This window comes from Artemia sp. Qi Xiang Cuo, chromosome 13 (assembly GCF_049724085.1).
Source record: "Artemia sp. Qi Xiang Cuo chromosome 13, ASM4972408v1, whole genome shotgun sequence".
Taxonomy (NCBI): Eukaryota; Metazoa; Arthropoda; class Branchiopoda; order Anostraca; family Artemiidae; genus Artemia; species Artemia sp. Qi Xiang Cuo.
In genome coordinates this window covers 69,806,312-69,827,799 of record NC_142806.1, presented here as the reverse complement: position 1 = coordinate 69,827,799, position 21,488 = coordinate 69,806,312, and the positions used below count along the sequence as shown (strand labels likewise).

The 21,488-nt window shown below is 37.0% G+C and overlaps 2 protein-coding genes across 2 annotated transcripts in view; both read left to right on the top strand.

Annotated features, from left to right (window-relative positions):
* Nucleotides 1-4,320, top strand: part of LOC148945595 (putative phenylalanine--tRNA ligase, mitochondrial) — a 69,738-nt gene extending 65,418 nt beyond the window's left edge. The window contains exon 6 of the mRNA XM_089098666.1: nt 4,101-4,320. Within this exon, the coding sequence (XP_088954792.1) occupies nt 4,101-4,268 (168 nt within the window). The 3' untranslated portion in view covers nt 4,269-4,320. The remainder of the gene's footprint in view (nt 1-4,100) is intronic.
* Nucleotides 4,321-10,567: 6,247 nt separating this feature from the next.
* The window catches only part of LOC148945594 (polyamine-transporting ATPase 13A3-like), a 217,226-nt gene continuing 206,305 nt past the window's right edge, over nt 10,568-21,488 (top strand). The window contains exons 1-2 of the mRNA XM_089099558.1: nt 10,568-10,827; nt 17,777-17,871. Coding sequence (XP_088955684.1) covers nt 10,809-10,827; nt 17,777-17,871 — 114 coding nt within the window. The 5' untranslated portion in view covers nt 10,568-10,808. The remainder of the gene's footprint in view (nt 10,828-17,776; nt 17,872-21,488) is intronic.

Genomic DNA, 21,488 nt, shown 5'->3' with positions numbered 1-21,488 from the left:
TCTTGACGAAGTCTTATAATTCATATCGAAAAAAAACAAGGGTTCTCGGAACCGGGAATCGTATCAGAATCGAGACGTTGAGGTGGAATCAGAAATAGTGTCGGGAAAAATCACCAGTAATAATTTTATTATGATTATCATCTTCTTGACGAAGTCTTATAATTCATATATAAAAAAAATAAAATAAGGATTCTCGGAACGGGAAATCATATCAGAATCGAGACGTCGAGGTGGAATAAGAAACAGAGTCGGGAAAAGATCTTGCATGATCTCATTACTAATTTTTAGATACACAAAATAAGGGTTTGTGTGTATGTACACTTTTTACCATTTAAGTTTTATTAATTTCTTTAAAGTATTAAACCACCAATAATAATTTTATTCGGATTTATCATCATCTTGACGAAGTCTTATAATTCATATCGAAACAAAAAAAAACGAGGGTTCTTGGAACTGGGAATCATATCAGAATTGAACCGTCGGTGAAATGAGAAATAGAGTCGGGAAAAGATCTTGCATGATCTCATTACTAATTTTTAGATACACAAAACAAGCATTTGGGTGTATGTACACTTTTTACCATTTAAATTTTATTAACTTCTTTAAAGTATTAAACCACCAGTAATAATTTTATTCGGATTTATCATCATCTTGACGAAGTCTTATAATTCATATCGAAACAAAAAAACAAGGGTTCTTGGAACTGGGAATCTTATCAGAGTCGAAACGTCGGTGAAATGAGAAATAGAGTCGGAAAAAGATCTTGCATGATCTCATTACTAATTTTTAGATACACAAAATTAAGCCTTTGGGTGTATGTACACTTTTTACCATTTAAGTTTTATTAACTTCTTGAAAGTGTTAAACCACCAGTAATAATTTTATTATGATTATCTTCTTCTTGACGAAGTCTTATAATTCATATCGAAAAAAATAAAATAAAATAAGGATTGTCGGAACGGGAATTCATGTCAGAATTGACACGAGAATTGAAACTGAAACGTCGGAATTGAAACGTCGGTGAAATGAGAAATAGAGACGGGAAAAGATCTTGCATGATCTCATTACTAATTTTTAGATACACTAAATTAAGAGTTTGCGTGTATGTACACTTTTTACTATTTAAGTTTTATTAACTTCTTTAAAGTATTAAACCACCAGTAATAATTTTATTTGGATTTATCATCATCTTGACGAAGTCTTATAATTCATATCGAAAAAAAAAAAAAACAAGGGTTCTCGGAAGTGGGAATCATATCAGAATCGAAACGACGGTGAAATGAGAAATAGAGTCAGGAAAAGATCTTGCATGATCTCATTACTAATTTTTAGATACACAAAATTAAGCATTTGGGTGTATGTACACTTTTTACCATTTAAGTTTTATTAACTTCTTTAAAGTATTAAACCACCAATAATAATTTTATTCGGATTTATCATCATCTTGACGAAGTCTTATAATTCATATCGAAACAAAAAAAAGGATACTTGGAACCGGGAATCATATCAGAATCGAGACGTCAAGGTGGAATAAGAAACAGAGCCGGGGAAAGATCTTGCATGATCTCATTACTAATTTATAGATACACAAAATTAAGGGTTTGCGTGTATGTACACTTTTCACCATTTAAGTTTTATTAGCTTCTTTAAAGTATTAAACCACCAGTAATAATTTTTATTCTGATTATCATCATCTTGACGAAGTCTTATTATTCATATCGAAAAAAAAAACAAACAAGGATTCTCGGAACCGGGAATCGTATCAGAATGGAGACCTCAAGGTGAGATCAAAAACAGAGTCGGGAAAAGATCTAGCGTGATCTCATTACTAATTTTTGAATACACAAAATCAAGTGTTTTTTTGTATCTACACTTTTACCATTTCAAGCTCTAAGAACTTCTTTAAAGCACTGAAATATTCAGTGTTAATTCCATTCTGTTTATATTCATCCTGCAATTTCTTGTAATTTTTATGGATACCATTAAAAAGCTAGTATTCTTGGAACAAGGAATCGTATCACAATCGAGACATTGAGCTGAAATCGGGATTAAAGTCGTGAAAATTTCTTCGTTAATCCCATTTCTGATCTAGATACACTAAAATCAGATGTTTGTGTGTATGTAGGCTACACTTTCAGCGAACTTTTTAAAGTATTAAATCATTCAGTGTCAATTCTCTTCTGTTTATCTCTTCTGTGAAACGGAAATCGTGTTTGAATCGATACATTGAGCTGGAATCGGGATTAAAATCAGAATCGGGAATAAATTCAGGCATTGCCCCATAGCTAATTTTTAGGTACATTAACCGTTTGTGTGTGTATATGTAAAAATTTAACCATTTTAGTTTTATGGTTTTTTTCAAAGTATTAAATCAGTGAGTAATAATTGTATTCTTATTATCATTAATTTAGAATTGGGCCAAGGTTTTTGGACATTGGGATCCGGTATTGTTTACTATTGCTGATGTTAGAAAACAGGTTGAAGCTGCTAAAAATATTCGCCATTCACATCAGTAGACTATTTGCAATGGTCAAACGAATTAATCACTGCAGAGCCTTACTGAATAAAATTCCATCCAGCCTTTGTGGCTGTATGGGGGCCCCTGTAGTGGAAATTTGATGAACATTATGTTTTTCATTGGTCTCCCGCTAGATGGAGGAGCTGGTGGGAGCTATAGACCCGAAATCTATCAAGTTATCTCCTACGGGGCTGGCCTTGGCAGCACGTGCTGTCTACCCGTCCTTTGAAGGTGATTTTTGGTAACTGGTTGGCTGACATTTGTTGAATGTGACCAAGCCAGTGGCGTAGCGTTGCCAACGCTTTGAGATAAATTTTACCAGTTTTCTGACCAAAGGGTACCGAAAAGATTCTTTGTGGAACGATTATAGCATTCTAAGTCAGTTTCCATAGCACATGCAAAATACGAGAGTAAACTGAAAGGCCAGGATTTTTTTTTTATTAATATCTTCATCCTCTCTCAGCATCGAATTTTGAGTGCCGTTTCTCGCCTGATGACTAGTTGTCTTTTTGGAGATTTATTTTTGTGATACATCGATGGAAATCTCTTTTCTTTTGCTAAAATCCCTTAGAGGTGGCTTGAGGGGTCTCAGAAACTAAAAAAAAAAAAAAGCTTGATCCTGCAAATACAGTCCAAATGTACCGAAATATACCAGAATTTTGGACTGTATCCGATTCTGTACAAATATATTGCATTGTTCCCGGACCTCTAAATTGCACCAAAAACGGTACAATTCTACGGCGTTGGAGACGCTGTAGCTGAGTTCTTGGCTTTTTCTCCGGTTGTTGATGGTACGGGAGCAATGAAAGAGTTTAAAGAGATCTTTATTCTGTACCCGGTCTAACTTAGGCAATCCTTGGTATGCGGCTATGGCATTTAGTTCCAACCACGAAAATTCTTCATTCATCATCAGCCTTTATTGACCAGTTTTCACTTGAGTATAGACTACGGAAGATTATTAAATTGTTAAAGAGACGGACCTTCAAAGACGTCGCCAATACTTTGCTTTTCCATATTGGAAGTAGACCCTTGAAGCTCCAACTAGCCAAGTCTGGGCTAGTTGGAGTGTGAGGTAATTGATTAAGAATAATCGAGAATTTAATTCTTCATGGAAAATAAATTCGCTCATAAACATGGTCATGTTCAGAATTTGACGAATGGTGACCCAATAGAAACATTTTCAGATTTTGACCACCACCCTCTTCCCCGCAGGAAAAATACCAGGCTCCTTTGTCACGTCTTGATGATGCAGAATTATAGTTAATCTATCAACAACTGCATAGAACGAGCTAATTTAATAAGAAGAATCAAGATAGACTGAAATAAGATATGTAGACTATGAATAAAATAAATAATATGCCGAAAGTTATATGTACTTTCATTAAGAGGTATATATTGAATTGTATTTATATTTAATAATTGTATGATTGTTATTCATCACAATAGCTCTTGCTAAAGATATATATAATTAGTTATTTATATAGCTGAGTTTTTACAGTAAATAGTATCAGAACAAGTAGTAGTATACTTTAAAGTAAGTATTGTGTAGGCAAGCTAACTATTCTTATTTCTTTCTTCATAGGTTAATTTGGTCGACAAATTCTACCATCCAAAGAAGAAACTCCACAGTCGTACATATCGTATAGTTTATAGGCACATGGAAAAAACCTTAACTCAAGAAGAAGTTAATGGAGTTCATCACCTCGTGGAAGAAGCCGCAGAAAGAAGTTTAGAAGTAAAAATAAGATAAGCTAAACGTTTTTGTATGGATATTGTTGTATAAACTGCCAGTAAAACTTGTTGAAATATTTGTCGTAGTATATTTAATAGAACATATCTTGGCTGACGTGGAATTCATGGGATTGCGCCACCTGCCAATGTTGAAATTATCTGTGATGATGCACCAAAATGTAATCTTAAATATTATTGTATTATCTGTTTCTATATTCGCGCAAAAACTAGTCACAAAAACCAGAACTACGACTATGAACTTTCTTATCGGATGACCTTGAGAAACGGTGCCCCCTTGAAAAAGTTATACTACTACTACTACTAGGCCGACTACTACTACTACTAACAGCTCATCTTAGCACCAAGCCGTCTGAGGCCAACAAAGCTACGCATGCTCCTCCTTCATCATAATATATTCAAAGCCTCGCTCTTTACCCCCTCCCAGGAAGTTCCCATTTCCCTCAGATCTTTTCTAATGACATCCTCCAACCCCACCGCGGACGACCTGCTATTTTGTTTAGCCCTTGACGGTTGACTGAAAAGGACAATCTTTCGCAACCTGTCATCCTTCATCAGCAGAACATGCCCAAGCCATCTCAACCTTTCTGTCATTATAGCCCTAGAAAGGGGTATTGAACCACATTTTTCGTACAGCCTGCTGTTTGAAATACGATCAGTTTGCCGGGTACCCAAAACAGTCCGTAGGGAATTTCTTTGGAAAACCTCTAGCAAATCTTCGTCCGTTTTTTGGAGCACCCATAGGCCTACTTCAGAACTATATTTGACCACTGTTATCACTGTAGCTTCCAATATTCTAATCTTGGTTCAAAGACTTATGTTCTTATTCTTCCAAACTTTTTTCATCTGTGAAAAACACACCCTGAGGCTTGGCTTTTAGACTTTTAACATCTTCATTGCTCCCACCGTCCTTACTAAAAAATACTACCAAGATAAGTGAAGTTGTCCACTTTATCAATCTTTTCGTTACCCAACATCACCTTTTCATCTTCATTTAATCCTAGCCTTAACGACTTAGTCTTCTTAACATTCATTAACAAACCCATTGTAGCACCAAGAACTCGCAAAATCTCTAAAAGTTCATTCATTTTGCTCACACTTACATCTAGGATGCTTAAATCACCAGCATAACCCAAGTCCAGGAAAGTTTTTCTTCCCCATTTGATTTCGTGGTCTCCCATTGCCTTCCTTGTGCTCCTTAAGACAAAATCCATCGAAATGATCCATATAACATTCGCTCTTTACGCTAAAGTTTGACATTTTGTTTCAATTCTTTAAGAAGACTCCTGAAAGACAAGGACCGTTTTATTAGAATAATAAGCTTGTTAAAAAGTTATAAAAAATCCTTAGTGTAAAGAACGAGGTATTGAGAAGGGAGCAACGCTCCTCAATACTTAATAATTTCAGTTCGTTTTAAGTTCTGTTGTTGCTCCTTACTTTAAAAAAACTGTTCTTTTAATTTTTTTTTTTTTTAAATAATGTCGGGGATCTGGCTCCTCTTATGTCTCCTGCCGGGCGCTGCTCGGTGTAGAGAGTGACGTCTGCCTCCTCCATCCACTTCGGTCCATGGCAAGCGTTTGCACATCGGTCAACCTGATATTTGCCATCGTCAGGAACTTGGACAAGCTGTCAGACCACTGTTTCTTCGGTCGGCCGCAAGGTCACTTCCAACCGGCTTTGACAGGGTCGAAGTCAAGGATCATTTTTGCAGGTATGTGTGGAGGCATTCGAAGTAGGTGTCCGAACCATCGTAGTGTTCGCTCGGCTGCTTGGGTGGAAAAACGAGACTGCTTGGTGAGCTGCAGCAGCTTCTCATTGCTGACGAAGTCGAACCATCGTAGACCTTCGATCTTCCTCAGGCTGTTTGACTGAAAGACATCAATCGCCTTGAGGGTTGCGGCTGAAGCTTGCCACGTCTCAGCTCCATAGTGCATCACAGAGCCGACGAGGGCGTTGAAAATCTGCAGCTTCGTTGTGCGACTGATGTTTGGTTTTCGCCAGAGGTGACGGTTCAGTCTGCCCATGGCAGAAGACGCTTTGGATATTCTCGCTTGTAGTTCAGAAAGAAGCGAGCCATCTGAAGAAGTTATGGAGCCCAGGTAGGTGAACCTTTGGACAACTTCGATGCTAGTGGTGCTATCCAGGCTAACTGAAGGATTGGCAGCAGGGGAGGATGGGTCTATGGCCATAATTTTCGTTTTAGTCCAGTTCATCTGCAGTCCTACTTTTCCAGCCTTTTCTCGTAGGATTCAAAGCACTTCCAGCAACTGCTCCATGGAGTCCGCCAGAATGGCCAAGTCATCGGCAAAATCAGCATCTGTAATGACACGATCTCCAAACTTGAGTCCAAAGCTGAGACGTGAAGTAGTCCTTGTCATAACGTGGTCAATGATAACATTGAAGAGCTCTGGGGCCACTGCACATCCTTGGCGCACTCCTGTCGTGATTTGGAAGAACGGGCTGCGCCGGCCGTTCACTTGAACACAGCTCTCCGTCCCACGGTGTAGATCTTTGAAGTGTCTGCAGTATTTCTCAGGGAGGCCTGTCGTTTCTAGAATCCGCCAAAGAGCTTTTCGGTCCACTGAGTCGAACGCAGCACGGAAGTCGACGAAGGTAAAAAAAGCTTTTTGTCATAACTCCGTAGCCTTTTTTATGATTTGTCGGATCGTAAAAATCTGCTCGATGGTTGAACGGTCCGACATGAAACCAGCTTGCTCCGGTCGCCGGATTTTACGAATGATATTTCGACATCGATCTAGCAGGACCAATGAGAAAAGTTTTCCAGGGACAGACAGTAGGGTTATTCCACGGTAGTTTGAGCAGTCGCTTCTAGAGCCTTTCCTCTTCCATAAAGGGATAATGACACCATTCCGCCAATCTTCGGGAATTATCTGGGTTTGCCAAATTGTAGAGAACAGGGTGTGGAGAAACAGGAGCATAACAGGACTTGCATATTTTTGCAGCTCCGAACTCAGGCCATAGATACCGGCAGCTTTATTGTTCTTGAGCCTTTTTACTGCATTTCCAATTTCTGAGGGGCTGAAAGGCTCGTCAGGAGGAGGATCTGCTTCAGCTTTTGGACTGCCAGATTGGCTGGGACTCTCAGCAGGAGGCATAGACAGGCTAGTGTTGTTCAGGAGTGAGCAGAAGTGATCCTTCCACCGCTCGAGACAAGAACCCTCATCAGAGAGAAGTGTCCCATCCCTAGATAGGACGGATCCCAATGCTGGTGTTTTATTTTCTGTGAGATCACGGAGGTGATTGAACAGGCTACCCATGTCTTTCTTTTTTGCTGCTAGTTCGATTTCATCGGCTTTCCTTGCAACAAACTCAGTTCGGTCTCGGTGAATAAGTCTGTTCCGCACTCCATTGAGCCTTCGATTGGTGGCCATGTCCCCAAGAAGTCTTGCCCTCCGCCTTTGCTCTATGACCTGCAGTGTTTCGTCAGTTAGCCACAATTTCTTCGGGAAACTTCGCTTGCCAAGCACCAGCTGTGCTGCTTCGCTGGTCTGCGATTTAAAATACTTCCAGGCGTCTTCGATGCTGTTGAGTGTGCCAAGGAGCTAAAAGCGATTTGATATCTCAACACTATACTTCTGGCGAGTATCTGGCTCCTTTAGTTTCCCAGTATCCGCTGCTACTGGTTTTCTTTCCGATCGCTTTGCATGGAGGCGAAGCTGGAAATCAGCACACACAAGCCTGTGATCTGCATTTCAGAGCTCTGCTGATCTGTAAGTTCTGCAGTTCTTCAGCGATGATCTCCAGCGTTTAGAAATAATGACGTAGTCAATCATCTTCTTTTTGTGACCCTCGTTACTATACCACGCGTACTGGTGGATAGTCTTACGTTAAAAGTAGGTGTTTGCAATCACAAGTTCATGGGATCGGCACAGTTCGAGTAGGCGAAGGCCGTTATAGTTTCGTGGGTTGGGGGATAAGGTCCAATTAAGCCACGCCAAACACCCATATCATCTCGCACTGCAGCATTGAAGTCACCGAGAAGAACAGTGACATCGTGGGGGGACACTGTTGACAGACATCTGGACAGAGCAGAGTAGAACTCTTCCTTGGTTACGTCGTCGGAATCGTTTGTCGGCGTATAGCATATGAAGATTGCCATTTTGCCATTCTTGTGCCCAAAGCGGGTCTTCATTAGTCTGTCTAATACAGCTTCGTGCAAGAGTAAGGCCTTTCTTGCACGGCCGTTTAGCGCGAGGCCAACACCATTTCTTCTCATGCTCCCTCCAGACCAGACTAACGAGTGATTATCGCCTATTCGCTCTTCTCCCCTTCCAGTAAGACGGGTTTCTGTGAGACCTGCAATCGCCACATTATTCTTACGAAGTTCTTGAGAAAGTAGGTTCTTTGATGCAGGTGCTTTCAGGGTCAAAACATTCCAGGTGGCTATTCAAACCCCCCTTTGGTCTAGAAGTTTTAGCCTGTCTGTCTTTCTGACGTCGTCAGCATGTCCGTTGACGCGCGATGGTCGAGATCTTAAAAGGGGGTCCGGATCTGAGGCTATGTAGTCACTTTGCGGAGCACTTGATTTTCAGGTGGAGGGTCGCTAGCCCAACCGACCCTAGGCCTGGAATCTGATTAGAGCTAGGTTTAACCTAGGTACTGAGATTCCCGGGTGGGCTCCACCCTCCACATGAGGTTGCAGCCACCCTGATTGGAGTGTTTAGTTAGGGGATGACCCCATACCCAGAGGCACATGGTCAGCAGACAAGGTCTGCATCATTCCGGAAGAACTCCATCCGCCTCCAGGCTCCTCCTCCATGGAAAATTCTCGTTCACCACGAATTTTAACTTTTTTGGGAGAGGTGCGGGCAGTTTTGTATTTTTTTTTCTATTTTATAATTTCAAGTACCAGAAACAAAAAATTCAAAATATAAGAAGGGGCGAAAAATTGTTGGGTGGCAATTCCTCCCTGCCTTCCCCCAATTGACACCTCTGCCTTAGGCTATAAAAGATTTAAAGTGTGAAAATGTACGAAAAGTGGGGTAGTATGACCTCTCCTTCCTCCTCAACGTGTCAACAATTTTGTGTTAGTCCCCAGATGCTCTTATATTTTTCAGGTTATTCCCCGTGTTTAGGGGGTTTCGACAATTATCCACCATCCCAATGTGTTAACCTTTCCTATAAACGTGCCTAACAGATTGATATTCAGGCAAGTGCGTACACAGGGGGTTTACCACCAGGGTGGAGGCACAAGTTTGAAACAACACATAAATAGACTACTAACGATGAAGACTATAAAATTCAGCCCCATTTTATCAAATCCTCATTAAAAAAAATCTCCCGTACACTCCAACCCTCCTTCAGTTCCTCTCAGGGGCGGAACCGGAATTTTTTGTAGGGGGGGGGGCCAAAATAGGTTAATCTGATAAACTTGCGTTAGGAGCAAGTTTATTTAACGGAATCTTGCGTAATGAAGTAAATTACACTAATTAAGACTACGTTAGGGGGGCACCCCCTGGATCTGCCACTGGCTCCTCTCCATCTAACTCATAATTTATTCAACTAAACCGGTTCGACTCATCCTTTTTAAACTTAACTCATGCTCAGCTCAGAGAATGATGGACGGTATCGAGAGAAAAATCTTCAACCTCCCTCCCTGAGAAGACCAGAATAAATTGGATGCAAACTACCTTGAACGCACTTCATTCGTGAACCTCGATCTCCTCTCTGGGAATGACATATTTCTGTGCCCTCAAGTCAAGTACGGCCCCACCAAGAATCCGAAATTTCACTGAATTTCGGGTCAGTTCTTATTCAAGCATTGGTACTTACGTGTTATAGCGACCACACTCAAGTTCTTGATCTGAGTAAAACCGGTTCCCTGTCTGCATTCGGAGAAAATTAGCTTAGTCTCAGTAAGATAAACTACTATACAGATATATTTTAATTAAATATTTGCTATATAGAGTTGGTTAGGTATTTAATATAACGCGTTTTGGGCCGCCTGCTTTCCTTAATTCTTTCTCTATTGCAGTTTTCATAATTTTGCTACTAAAGTATTATATTTTCATCATATTTCATTAGGGTTTACCTAACTTCCCTATTTTGGTGTGGTCGCTATAATATGTAAGTACCCAAGTATTTTTTATTACCCCCTCCCAAAACATGTCTATGTACGTGCCTGCTTTAAGCTGTAATAATTACATTTTTCAAGTACCAGTAAGTTGTGACCTTTGTAATTTGACGTATACCTGAAGCGGTAATCAATTAAAAATTAAAAATTCAACCCGAATTTGAGTCAGTCTTCCTTTAGCTTACATCCAATGAATCAGTGTTTTAGTTTCTCGGTTGTCAGTACCGACTTTATTGCGAAAATCAAATAAATGACGTAAAAATAAATTAATTACTTTTTGTTCAGAATTTTAGTTGGAATTTTTGTCGTCTGAAATTAGCAACTTATGATAATACTATGTAAATAGAATTAAGGAGGAAGTACGATAAAACATAGAACCTGAGTTTGTTGCTCTATTTGGTCTTGCCTTTGAGATAATCACGTTGTTGATAAATAACTGAATTGGAGATGGTTGACCTGGAGGCTGGTAAGTAATATATTTGTAAATAAATATGTAATTACTAAACGCTCAATGTTGATATAATTGTTCGTCTCTAAGCAATTTTTGTTTGTAACGATTTTTTTTTTAGTTTGAAGGGTGGGGGGGGGGGTTTCAAGCAGAGAAAAATTCAAGAGGGGGAGGAACCCTCGTGAGCATGTTAATTTTTTATCTCAGGATCAGTGATGGTAGCAATCAGGGCCGTATCCAGGATTTTTGTTCAGGGGGGGTTTTACTAATTTTTGACTTTTTTGGGGGGGTTTTACTAATTTTTGACTCAGATTTCGACTAATTTTACTGATTTTTACCTAGGTTTTACTAATTTTCGACTTATTTTCGAGTCGATCAAAAAATTTCGGGGGGCGAGGGTTCAAACCGGGTAACCCCCCCCCCCTGGATACGGCCTTGGTAGCAATACGAATCATCTACTCACGCTGCTTGCTATTGATTTTTGTAACGATCCCTGTCGGCAGAACTTCCGAATCCGCGGACGCTTGGTCAAATCGTATCCTTACTTGAGGAATGAGCTAAGATAGTTGTGAATGACGATATTAACCTGCAACTTAATGGAAGAAGATGATATCTCGATTTTGTGCTTATTGGAAGAAGAAAAATCTAATAGAAAATTAGAAAACTGCAAGGGGTTACCGATTTTCGGAAATCACATACACCAGGTGGTACGTGCCAACCTTGGTGGAACTGTATGGCATAAATGGCTCTCCGAGCCAGTAGACGAAAAATTGTTTCTTTTTCAATCGTAGAGGGTGATTTTTAGAATCCGGATGATTCTAGAAATTCACAACTCAATTGATGAAGCCCCAATTTTTACTTCATTAGCACCAGGGTTGGATACTTCTCTGCTAAATTCTTTGAGTATCCTATCACATTAAATCTTTAAAAATGAACTAAGGAGTCAGAATTTATTAACTTCACCCTCTGCAAATTCAGTACTATTAATGAATTATGGTAGTTTCACATTGTTTAAGGGCTAATAACGAGATTTAGCTAGCACCAAATTGAGCCAACTAGATTTTTCATATTAACCGAGAAATTCTAATTTGTGAATTGTCTTTCATTTATTCTGGCTTGGTTTTTCTATTCGTTGTTATTCATGTTTCTTCTGCTTTGTTAATGTTCACCTCAAAAGGCTAGTTTCTTTTTGTTTCTTTTTTTTTTTGGGGGGGGGGGTAGGGGAGTTGGGGTACTGAGGACGGATTAGCAGAGGTTTATCTACGTAGTATCTAATCTTTCTATGTTGTATTTCGTCAACTAACTTGCCTTTACATAATGGGTTGCAAGATGGTGATATAAGACTGAAAGACAAAGAACCTTGAAATGGCTCAAGAACTCTCAAATATGTTTAGGATTAAAATTCCATGGATGTTTGGTTATCAAGCAGTTCCATGGGTTTTTATAATTTGGTTGAAGTAGATCATATAGGGCTCGTGAATAGTTAAATGACCTTTTCTATTTTATTAATATATATTGTTGAAAACACCTGTTAAGGTTAGTCCCCGCTCCCCAAAATATTTGAAATACAGCTAGCATCATTTTTTGACATAATATTTTTGCAAATAAATATTGAATTCAAACTAAAATATTTTGTACTTTGGAGACTTTTTTCATAAGGGGTCGTACAATTGAAATATATTAGGTTAAGGTGTCATGTCCCATTAAGATCTACTAAATATCAATTATGGCCTTGGCGCAGGGAAGGGTACAGAATTAATGTTTGGGTGGCAACGGTAAAATATGGCTTCCCCATCGGTATTTTAAGCCCATACGACCCTGTAATTACTGCAATTTGCGATCTTCTAGAGAGAGCACGTGCCCCTAAAAACGCCCTCTTATCTGTCCCTGTCTCGGGGCCACGTCTTCTAAATGTCTGCTCCATACTAAGACGCGGCATCTACATCTGCATATTCTTCGCGACAGACACGTATTCTTTTTCTGACGCTGCTTTTCGATGAATCTATTCCCTGAATTGGGAACAGATTAAGGACGAATGTAAACAGGAGACACCTTCTCCTTGCCAAGTCTACCTGATTATGTGCCATCACGAATGTTAAGCGTTGCTCATTAATGAATGAAATTTTATATATTTATTTGGTATTGCTCATCGGGCTTGAATTTCCACATTAATATTTGGTTCCCTCTGAAATGAGCCAAGTCCTATTTAATTTGCCGTCCATATTTTGAAAAGGACTGCCATTTGAACATATCATTAATATTTTTCTTATTTTCTTAGTATTTCATTAATATTTTTAATTTGCTCACCAGGGGAATTCTGTGGCTTGCAAGAAAAAATGAGAAAAAAAATGTAAAGAAGAAAAAACAAGGATGGTTCCAGCCAGTTAAAATTTTTTGTTTATCGGCTGGAAATACATTTTTTTTCTCGCTTGTCATGCTTAGCCAGAGTGGTTTTGGATATTATTTGTGGCTTTGCATCCCCTGGGGGTAATTCAAATGAATGTGTCCTGTCTTTCCAGGCTGAAGGACTGTATAAACGACAGGGTTGCCAGCCCTAGGGATTTATCATTATTTATAGTGACTTTTTATATTGTCCAAATAAAAAATATAACTAAATCAGCTCATAAATTACTAGATTATTGAAGAAAATCACTAAATCAACCAAAAAGTCAATAAAACTAAGTGATTTTTTTCCTTGCCGGGTGGGGACCCTGAGCTGTCTTAAAATAAATTAAATAAAAAAAACAAGTTTTTTTAACTGAAAGTAAGGAGTGACATTAAAACTTAAAACGAACAGAAATTATTCCGTATCTAAAAGGGGCTTTCCCCTCCTCCATACCTCGCTCTTTCGCTAAATTTTACTTGTTTTAAAAAATAAAGTTGTGTGACAGATTCAAACTTTAGCGTAAAGAGCGAGGTATTGAGGAGGGGATAGCCCCTTTCATATACGGAATAACCTCTGTTCGTTTTAAGTTTTAATGTCGCTCCTTACTTTCAGTTAAAAAAAACTTGTTTTTTTTAATTTCTGAATGTTTTTGAATTAATGCAGGTTTTGATTTTGGCTTTTCGTACATGAATAATCAAAACAAAATTTGCATATTAATTTTACTTTTATTTGGTTAAGTGGCTTTGTCGAATCTTGTTTAATTTTATTTACGAACGTTTTCATTTGTAATAAATATACGTAACTTACGAATTAACTTACGTAACAAACTTCTATATTCATAGATTTTTAATACGTATATTAGGGAGTTCGCCCCCTAGTCAATACCTTGCTCCTTAAGCTAAAGTTCGAATTTTTTTCCAATTATTTAAAAATGGCCCCTTAATCAATCAGTTAAAATCAGTTGAAAAACTTGTTGTTTTTTTTTAATTAATTTCTGATCTTTTTCTTTAATAATGCTGGGAAATCCGGCGCCTCCTTCACAGCAAGGTCCCTTCCCCCCTAACAAATTCTTTCATGAACAGACCCTCCCAAATAACCCCCCCCCCCCCCCCACCTACCAGAAAAAATCCCCCCTGAAAACGTCTGTATACTTCCTAATAACCAATACTATATGTTAACATTGGGTAAAGTTCATAACTTTCAGCCTTCCCCCCGGGGACTTCGGAGGATTAAGTCATCCTAAGAGACATCGTTATCATATTTTCGACAATGCTGAACAAAATAGCTATCTCAAGATTTTGATCGGGTGGCTTTGGGAAAAAAATTAGCGTGGGAGGGGGCCTAGTCGCCCTTCATTTTTTGCTCACTTAAAAAGGGCACTAAAACTTTTAATTTCCGTTCCAATGAGCCCTCCCACGATATTCTAGGACCACTGGGTCGATACGATCACCCCTGGGAAAAAAAAAAAAAAAACAAATAAACACGCATCCGTGATCTTTCTTCTGGCAAAAAATGCAAAATTCCACATTTTTGTAGATAGGTGCTTGAAACCTCTACAGTAGGGTTCTCTGATACGCTGAATATGATGTGTGATTTTCATTAAGGTTCTATAATTTTTAGGGGGTCTTTCCCCCTTTTTTCTAAAATCAGCCAAATTTTCTCAGGCGCGTAACTTTTGATGGGTAAGACTAAACTTGATGAAATATATATATTTGAAATCAGCATTAAAACCTGATTCTTTTGATGCATCTATTGGTATCAAAGTTCCTTTTTTTAGAGTTTCGGTTACCATTGAACCGGGTCGCTACTTACTTACAGTTCGTTACCACGAACTGTTTGATTTATGTGCTGATTGTCCTCTAAAAATGGCAATCATTCAGGTTTGTAAATATGTCAGTAAAGTAGTAAAGAATGGACATCAGTTTCTTGCTTATTTTGGGTGGGGGGGGGGATTAAAACTTGTGTTATCACATTGTTTGTGTACCATCGAATATTGTGGTATATGGCTTTGTTTGCCTCACAATACTTTTGGAATTCGCAGGGACTCTTGAGCAATAGAACTAGTATTGAAGAATGGTATGTGTTTTTTTATCAGCAATAATGAGGGTTTGATAATGCCCCTCCACCTAAAGTTTATCTTGTAGGGCATTTTGTCCCGTCAAACTTAGAATCCATGCACCACACCATGCTTATTTGCACTGTGCATGTCAGACTTTGCACCAATTGTGGCACACTTGCACTATGCTTGGCGTGTGACACCTGGTGTATATGCTTCTTGGAATTGGGCGCCCCTCGGTGGAAACGAGAAATATAAAATTCCAAATATTTCGTTTTCTGTGTTTAATGGAAGAATAGGAAGATAAGTCTGCAAACCAAGATTAGAATATTATATTAAAGGTTGAGGTGGCTAGGGCACGTTGTGCGGATGAAGGATGACATATTGCCGAGGATTGTTCCTTTCGGCCAACTGTCTAGGCCTAAACGGAATACAGGACGTCCGCATTTGGTATGGGAGGATCTCATAAAGCAAGATTTAAGGGAAATGGAAACTTCGTGGGAGGGTGTAAAGAGGGAGGCTATGAATAGATTGAGGCGGAAGAGGAACGTGCGTAGCTGTGTTGGCCTCAGGTCGCTTGGTGTTGCAGTGAGTTGATAGCAGTAGTAATAGTTGATAGCAGTAGTAATATATATATATATTAATATATATATATATATATATATATATATATATATATATATATATATATATATATATATATATATATATATATATATATATATATATATTATATATATATATATATATATATATATATATATATATATATATATATATATATATATATATATATATATATATATATATATATATATATATATATATATATATATATATATATATATATATATATATATATATATATATATATATATATATATATATATATATATATATATATATATATATATATATATATATATATATATATAATTACAATAAATAACCGATTCAAACTCCAAACGAGCAGAAACTAAAAGGAGAAGGGCTAACGCCTCAAAAGATCAGAACATAATGTGCACTTTACTGAAAGCAATTCTTATTTTTAGCGGTGTCTTTCGATTTCTCCTAATATAAAAAAAAATGACCCATAACAAACCGAGTTTGTTATATATATATATATATATATATATATATATATATATATATATATATATATATATATATATATATATATATATATATATATATATATATATATATAGTATATATATATGTATATATATATATATATATATATATATATATATATATATATATATATATATATATATATATATATATATATATATATATATATATATATATATATATATATATATATATATATATATATATATATATATATATATATATATATATATATATATATATATATATATATATATATATATATAGCTTAGTTTCTTCTCGTTTTGAGAATTTCTCTTCGGTTTAGGGTTCATTTGTTTATTGATGGCGATTTACAGTAGTTTAACGATTGGAAAGTTATTTGACTCTATTTCTGCTCATCTTCGGTTTAATATAGCTCTTTACTTTTCTTTGAAAAACTTCTTTTGTTGAAAGAGTTTTTAACAATTTCCTTTCCTTTTGATTTGATAGTTTCAACTGAATACTTTTAGCTGTTTCCGATATATTGCTTTTATGTCCTTTTGATAGTGCACTCGCATAATGTGTTTTGATTTAGCCCAACATCCCCCTCAACAGTCTTTGAAAGTTCCACATTAATACCATTAGCCTTAGTAATAGTAGTACTAACAGCAGCAGTAGTACTACTACTTGTAGTAATAGCATGTAAATGGTACTTTCTTTTAGTTCAACGGACTCTGAAAGTTCCAACTTAAAGTTTCAGAATTCTATCGTCGGTTCAACCCTTCTCTTCTATTTTTTTTTGGTTTTAAAGATTGGTCTAGAAAGTTTCAACTTAATACTCTAAGTTGTTTTTGAGCTACTGCTGGTATTGCCTTTTTAACAGACTGAATACACATAGCGTGTTTTAATCTAATTGAACATACCCCTCAAGATTTCCTAAAGATTTTTCCTTAATACCTCTAGCCATAGTACTAGTAGTAGTAGAAGTAGTATGCATATAGTTACTTTTGGTTGGTTCAGCATCAACTTGGACTGAAAGATTAATGGTCCAAGCTGTTCCTGGGATATAGCTGTTACGCCCTTTTAATAACCTTCATCCAAATACCGTATTTCAATTTATTTCGACATCCTCCTCAACGTTTCCTGGATATTCCACCACAATATCCTTAGCTTTAGTAGAACTAGAAGTAGTAGCTGCAGCAGTAAATAACATGAATTTTTTTTTTTTAAATAAGGTTCTAAGCAGATTTTCCCAAACTTTTAAGTAAGCAAATTTTTTTTCAGGCTAGAAAAAACACGATACATAAATACACAATTATTGCTCACTTAAGGAGAGTAGATATACGAAGACACCCGAATTTCTTTTCGATTCTGCTAGAGTTTTATAACCTTGTTTAATAATTAATTAATGGTTTTGTCATTTTCTTTAGCGAATGAAGACAATTTTGGAAACGAAGAATGTAACACTGGCAAAGAAACATTGAACCAGTTTTCCCAAAGAATCCTTTTGGATGATGATAAACTGGTAAACTCTTATGTTTTTAAGATTTTTCGCCGTTTGTGATTATTACAAGAATGGTGTCATTTACCATTATTAAAGTTAGTATTGATCGCATAGAGAAACTTGAAAAATAATTATTACCGTAAAAGGGAAACAGCGACTATAAAAGACAATACTGTTTGCCATTAATAGCCAACTACTTTTTTTTCGGAAAATTACTCTTGACCACGTTTAGCTGGTTGAAGCAGGATGCTTGCCTACAAGTCTCAGTGTGTAGCATCTCGCTAATAAATTAAAGTAATAAATAATTTAATTACTATCATTTTGAAAGACATGAACCAAATACGGGTTAAAATCATGGAATATAAATTAATAAGCGAATGTATATATATATATATATATATATATATATATATATATATATATATATATATATATATATATATATATATATATATATATATATATATATATATATATATATACATGATTGAGGCTCAAGATAGAGCAAAGGCTTTTAAAAGTTTCATCCAAGGTCGAGACTAAAACTCAAAACAACCGAACCTTTTGAAAAAAACCTAGTACTCACCTATGTCTGCTGTCTTATCTAGCAAGAGTGGCATGGCATCTCGAAAGATGGCTTGCGTTTTTTCCCCTAAAACTCTTAGCTCTAAAGTCCATCACATCAGAATTCTATCGATCGGTTCAACCCCTTTCTTCTACTTTGTTTGGTTTTAAAGATTTTCTTCAAAATGTGTTTTATCCTCTTTTCCCTATCATAGGCAGCGCAATCCCGCTGCTTAAGTAAAGAACGATGTTGGCACAATGTATTATTTTTTTTTTCCCTTTAGACCACGGCACTTTGTATCAAAGGAGTGGTCGTAGAAACTTGGAAAAGGGCTCATTCGATTGGAAATTAGAACGGCTAGTGCCCTTTTTAATAGTCGAAAGTGATTGGAGGGCAACTAACCCCCTCTCACGCCCACCTTTTCCCCAAAAACATCCAATCAAAATTTTAAGATAGTCATTTTGTTCAACGTAGTTGAAAGTTCTGGAAATTAGGTCTTTCAGGATGACAACCCCTCAACAGTCCTCAGGGCAAGGGTTTTAAGTTATGCCCTGATGGCACATAAGGTTTTTATAGAAAGCGTCGTCATAGTAACTTCAAAACGGGCTCATTCGATCCGAAATTTAAATGACTAGTGCCCTTTTTAATAGTCAAAATTGATTGGAAGACAACTAACACCCCTTGCACGCCCACCATTTCCTCAAAAATATCCACTCAAAATTTTTAGATAGCCATTTTGTTCCACGCAGTTTAAAGTTCAGAAAATTATAGCTTTGAGCAGGACAATCCCCCCACAGTCTTCAGGGCAAGGTTTATAAGCTATGCCCTGGGGGCATATAAGTTTTTATAGAAATCTTTGTCGTAGAAACTTGAAAAGGGGCTCATTCGATTGGAAATTCAAAGGGCTAGTACCCTTTTTAATAGTCGAAGGTGATTTAAGGGCAACTAACCCCGCTCTCACGCCCACCTTTTCCCCAAACACATCTAATCAAATTTTAGGATAGCGATTTTATTCAGCGTAGTTGAAAGTTCTGCAAATTATGTCTTTGAGAATAACAATCCCCAACAGCCCTCAGGGCAAGGATAGTCAGTCAAGGACTGACAAAGTAGTTGTAAGTTCTGGAAATTAGGTCTTTTAGGATGATGACCCCCTCAGAGTCCTCAGTGCAAGGTTTGTAAGTTATGCCCTGGGGGCATATAAGATTTATATAGAAAGTCGTTGTAGAAATTTCAGAAAGGGCTCATTGGATTGAAAATTTAAATTGCCCTTTTTAATAGTCGAAAGTGAGTGGAGAGTAATTAACCCCCCTCTCACGCCCACCATTTCCCCAAACACATTCAAATCAAAGTTTAGAGATAGCGATTTTTTTCAACGTAGTTGAAAGTTCTGGAAATTATTTATTTAAGGATAACAAACCCCTCAGAGCCTCTAGGACAAATGTTGTATGTTATACCCTTGGGGTATATAAGTTCTTCTAGATAGACTTGTCGTAAGAACTTCAAAAGGGGCTCATTCAATTGGAAATTGAGAGGGCTAGTGCCCTTTTTGATAGTTGAAAGTGATTGGAGGATAACTAACCCCCCTCTCACGCCCCATCATTCCAACAAACACATCCAATCAGAATTTTCAGATAGCCATTTTGTTCAACGTAGTAGAAAGTTCTGGAAATTAGGTCTTTGAGGATGACAGCCCCCCCCCCCTCCCCTTCATCCCTCAGGGCCAGGATTGTTAGTTATGCCCTGGGGGCTTATAAGGTTTTTATTGAAAGAGTTGTCGTAGAAACTTCAAAAGGGCTCATTTTATTGGAAATTGAAAGGGCTAGTGCCTTTTAATTAGTAGAAAGTGATTGGAAAGTGACTAACGCCCCTCTCACGCCCATCATTTCCCAAAACACATCCAATCAAAACTTTGAGATAGCATTTTGTTTAACGTAGTTGAAATTTCTTGAAATTAGGTCTGCGAGGATGACAACCACCCTCACAGCCCTTAGGGTAAGGGTTGTAATTTATGTACTGGGGACAAATAAGGTGTTTATAGAAAGCTTTGTCGTAGAAACTCAAAAAGGGCTCATTGGATTGGAAATCGAAAGACATAGTGCCCTTTTTAATAGTCAAAAGTGATTGGAAGGCTTGACATTTTTTCCGGGTTGCAGCGGTAGCTAGCAACCTAGTAAGAGACGATCATGTCCAATGTTAAGAAATATAAAAACCCCTAACTCCTAAAAAAAAGAGTCAGATCAAAACAAAAAGTACACCTTTAGAACCGCCTTGTCCGAAAACCCTATAAAGAAAACTTACCGCCCTTTGGCTTGAATAACAATGAAAATATATTGGCTTGAAAATCAAGAAAATTTACTTTAAACACGCTATTCTCCACAAATAGTATATTTTTTTCTTTCTTTCTTCTTTTCCACAGATAGCTTGGCACTGGAACATCGTAGAGAGTTGTTCAATGGCTTATTTTAAAGGAAATCTCTAGATCTAGTGCCATTTGTGCTTCATTTTCTTTTTAATTAATTATTTTTTACGAAAAACTTAATTTTTTTATATACAACATTGATCAATGACGTCATAGTCGTTGGATGTAGTTAGTATTACATAAAGGCTCGATCATCGAATTTAAACTGAAACTAAGTAAAGGACAATTATACCTCCATATATTCACAGTGATGCATAAGATTTCCCATTACATCTGTAAACTGTTCCACAGTTGCCGGTCCATACCTTGGAAGCTTTTCACTAAAGATGCAACATTTCTTTTGGATATTACTATGAAGTTTTGCTAAAGCATCTCTAGCTGACTTTTCAAAAAAATCTATTCTTTTAGAGATAATTTTAATCTTTAATTTTGAATATTTTTCGTAATCCCGGTAAAACATTCGTAAAATTTTTCTCAATTTACAAAGATCAGCCTGTGCGTTTTTTGCAGCTTGAGTAAACTGCAAAAATATACATGATATCCGAGCAATAATTTGAATATTTCAATACAAGCTAGAAAAATACCTCAAAATGTTAAAATTAGCTTTATTTTTGTTAGGTTCTAACTACCCGATGTGGGATTGACTATGTATTT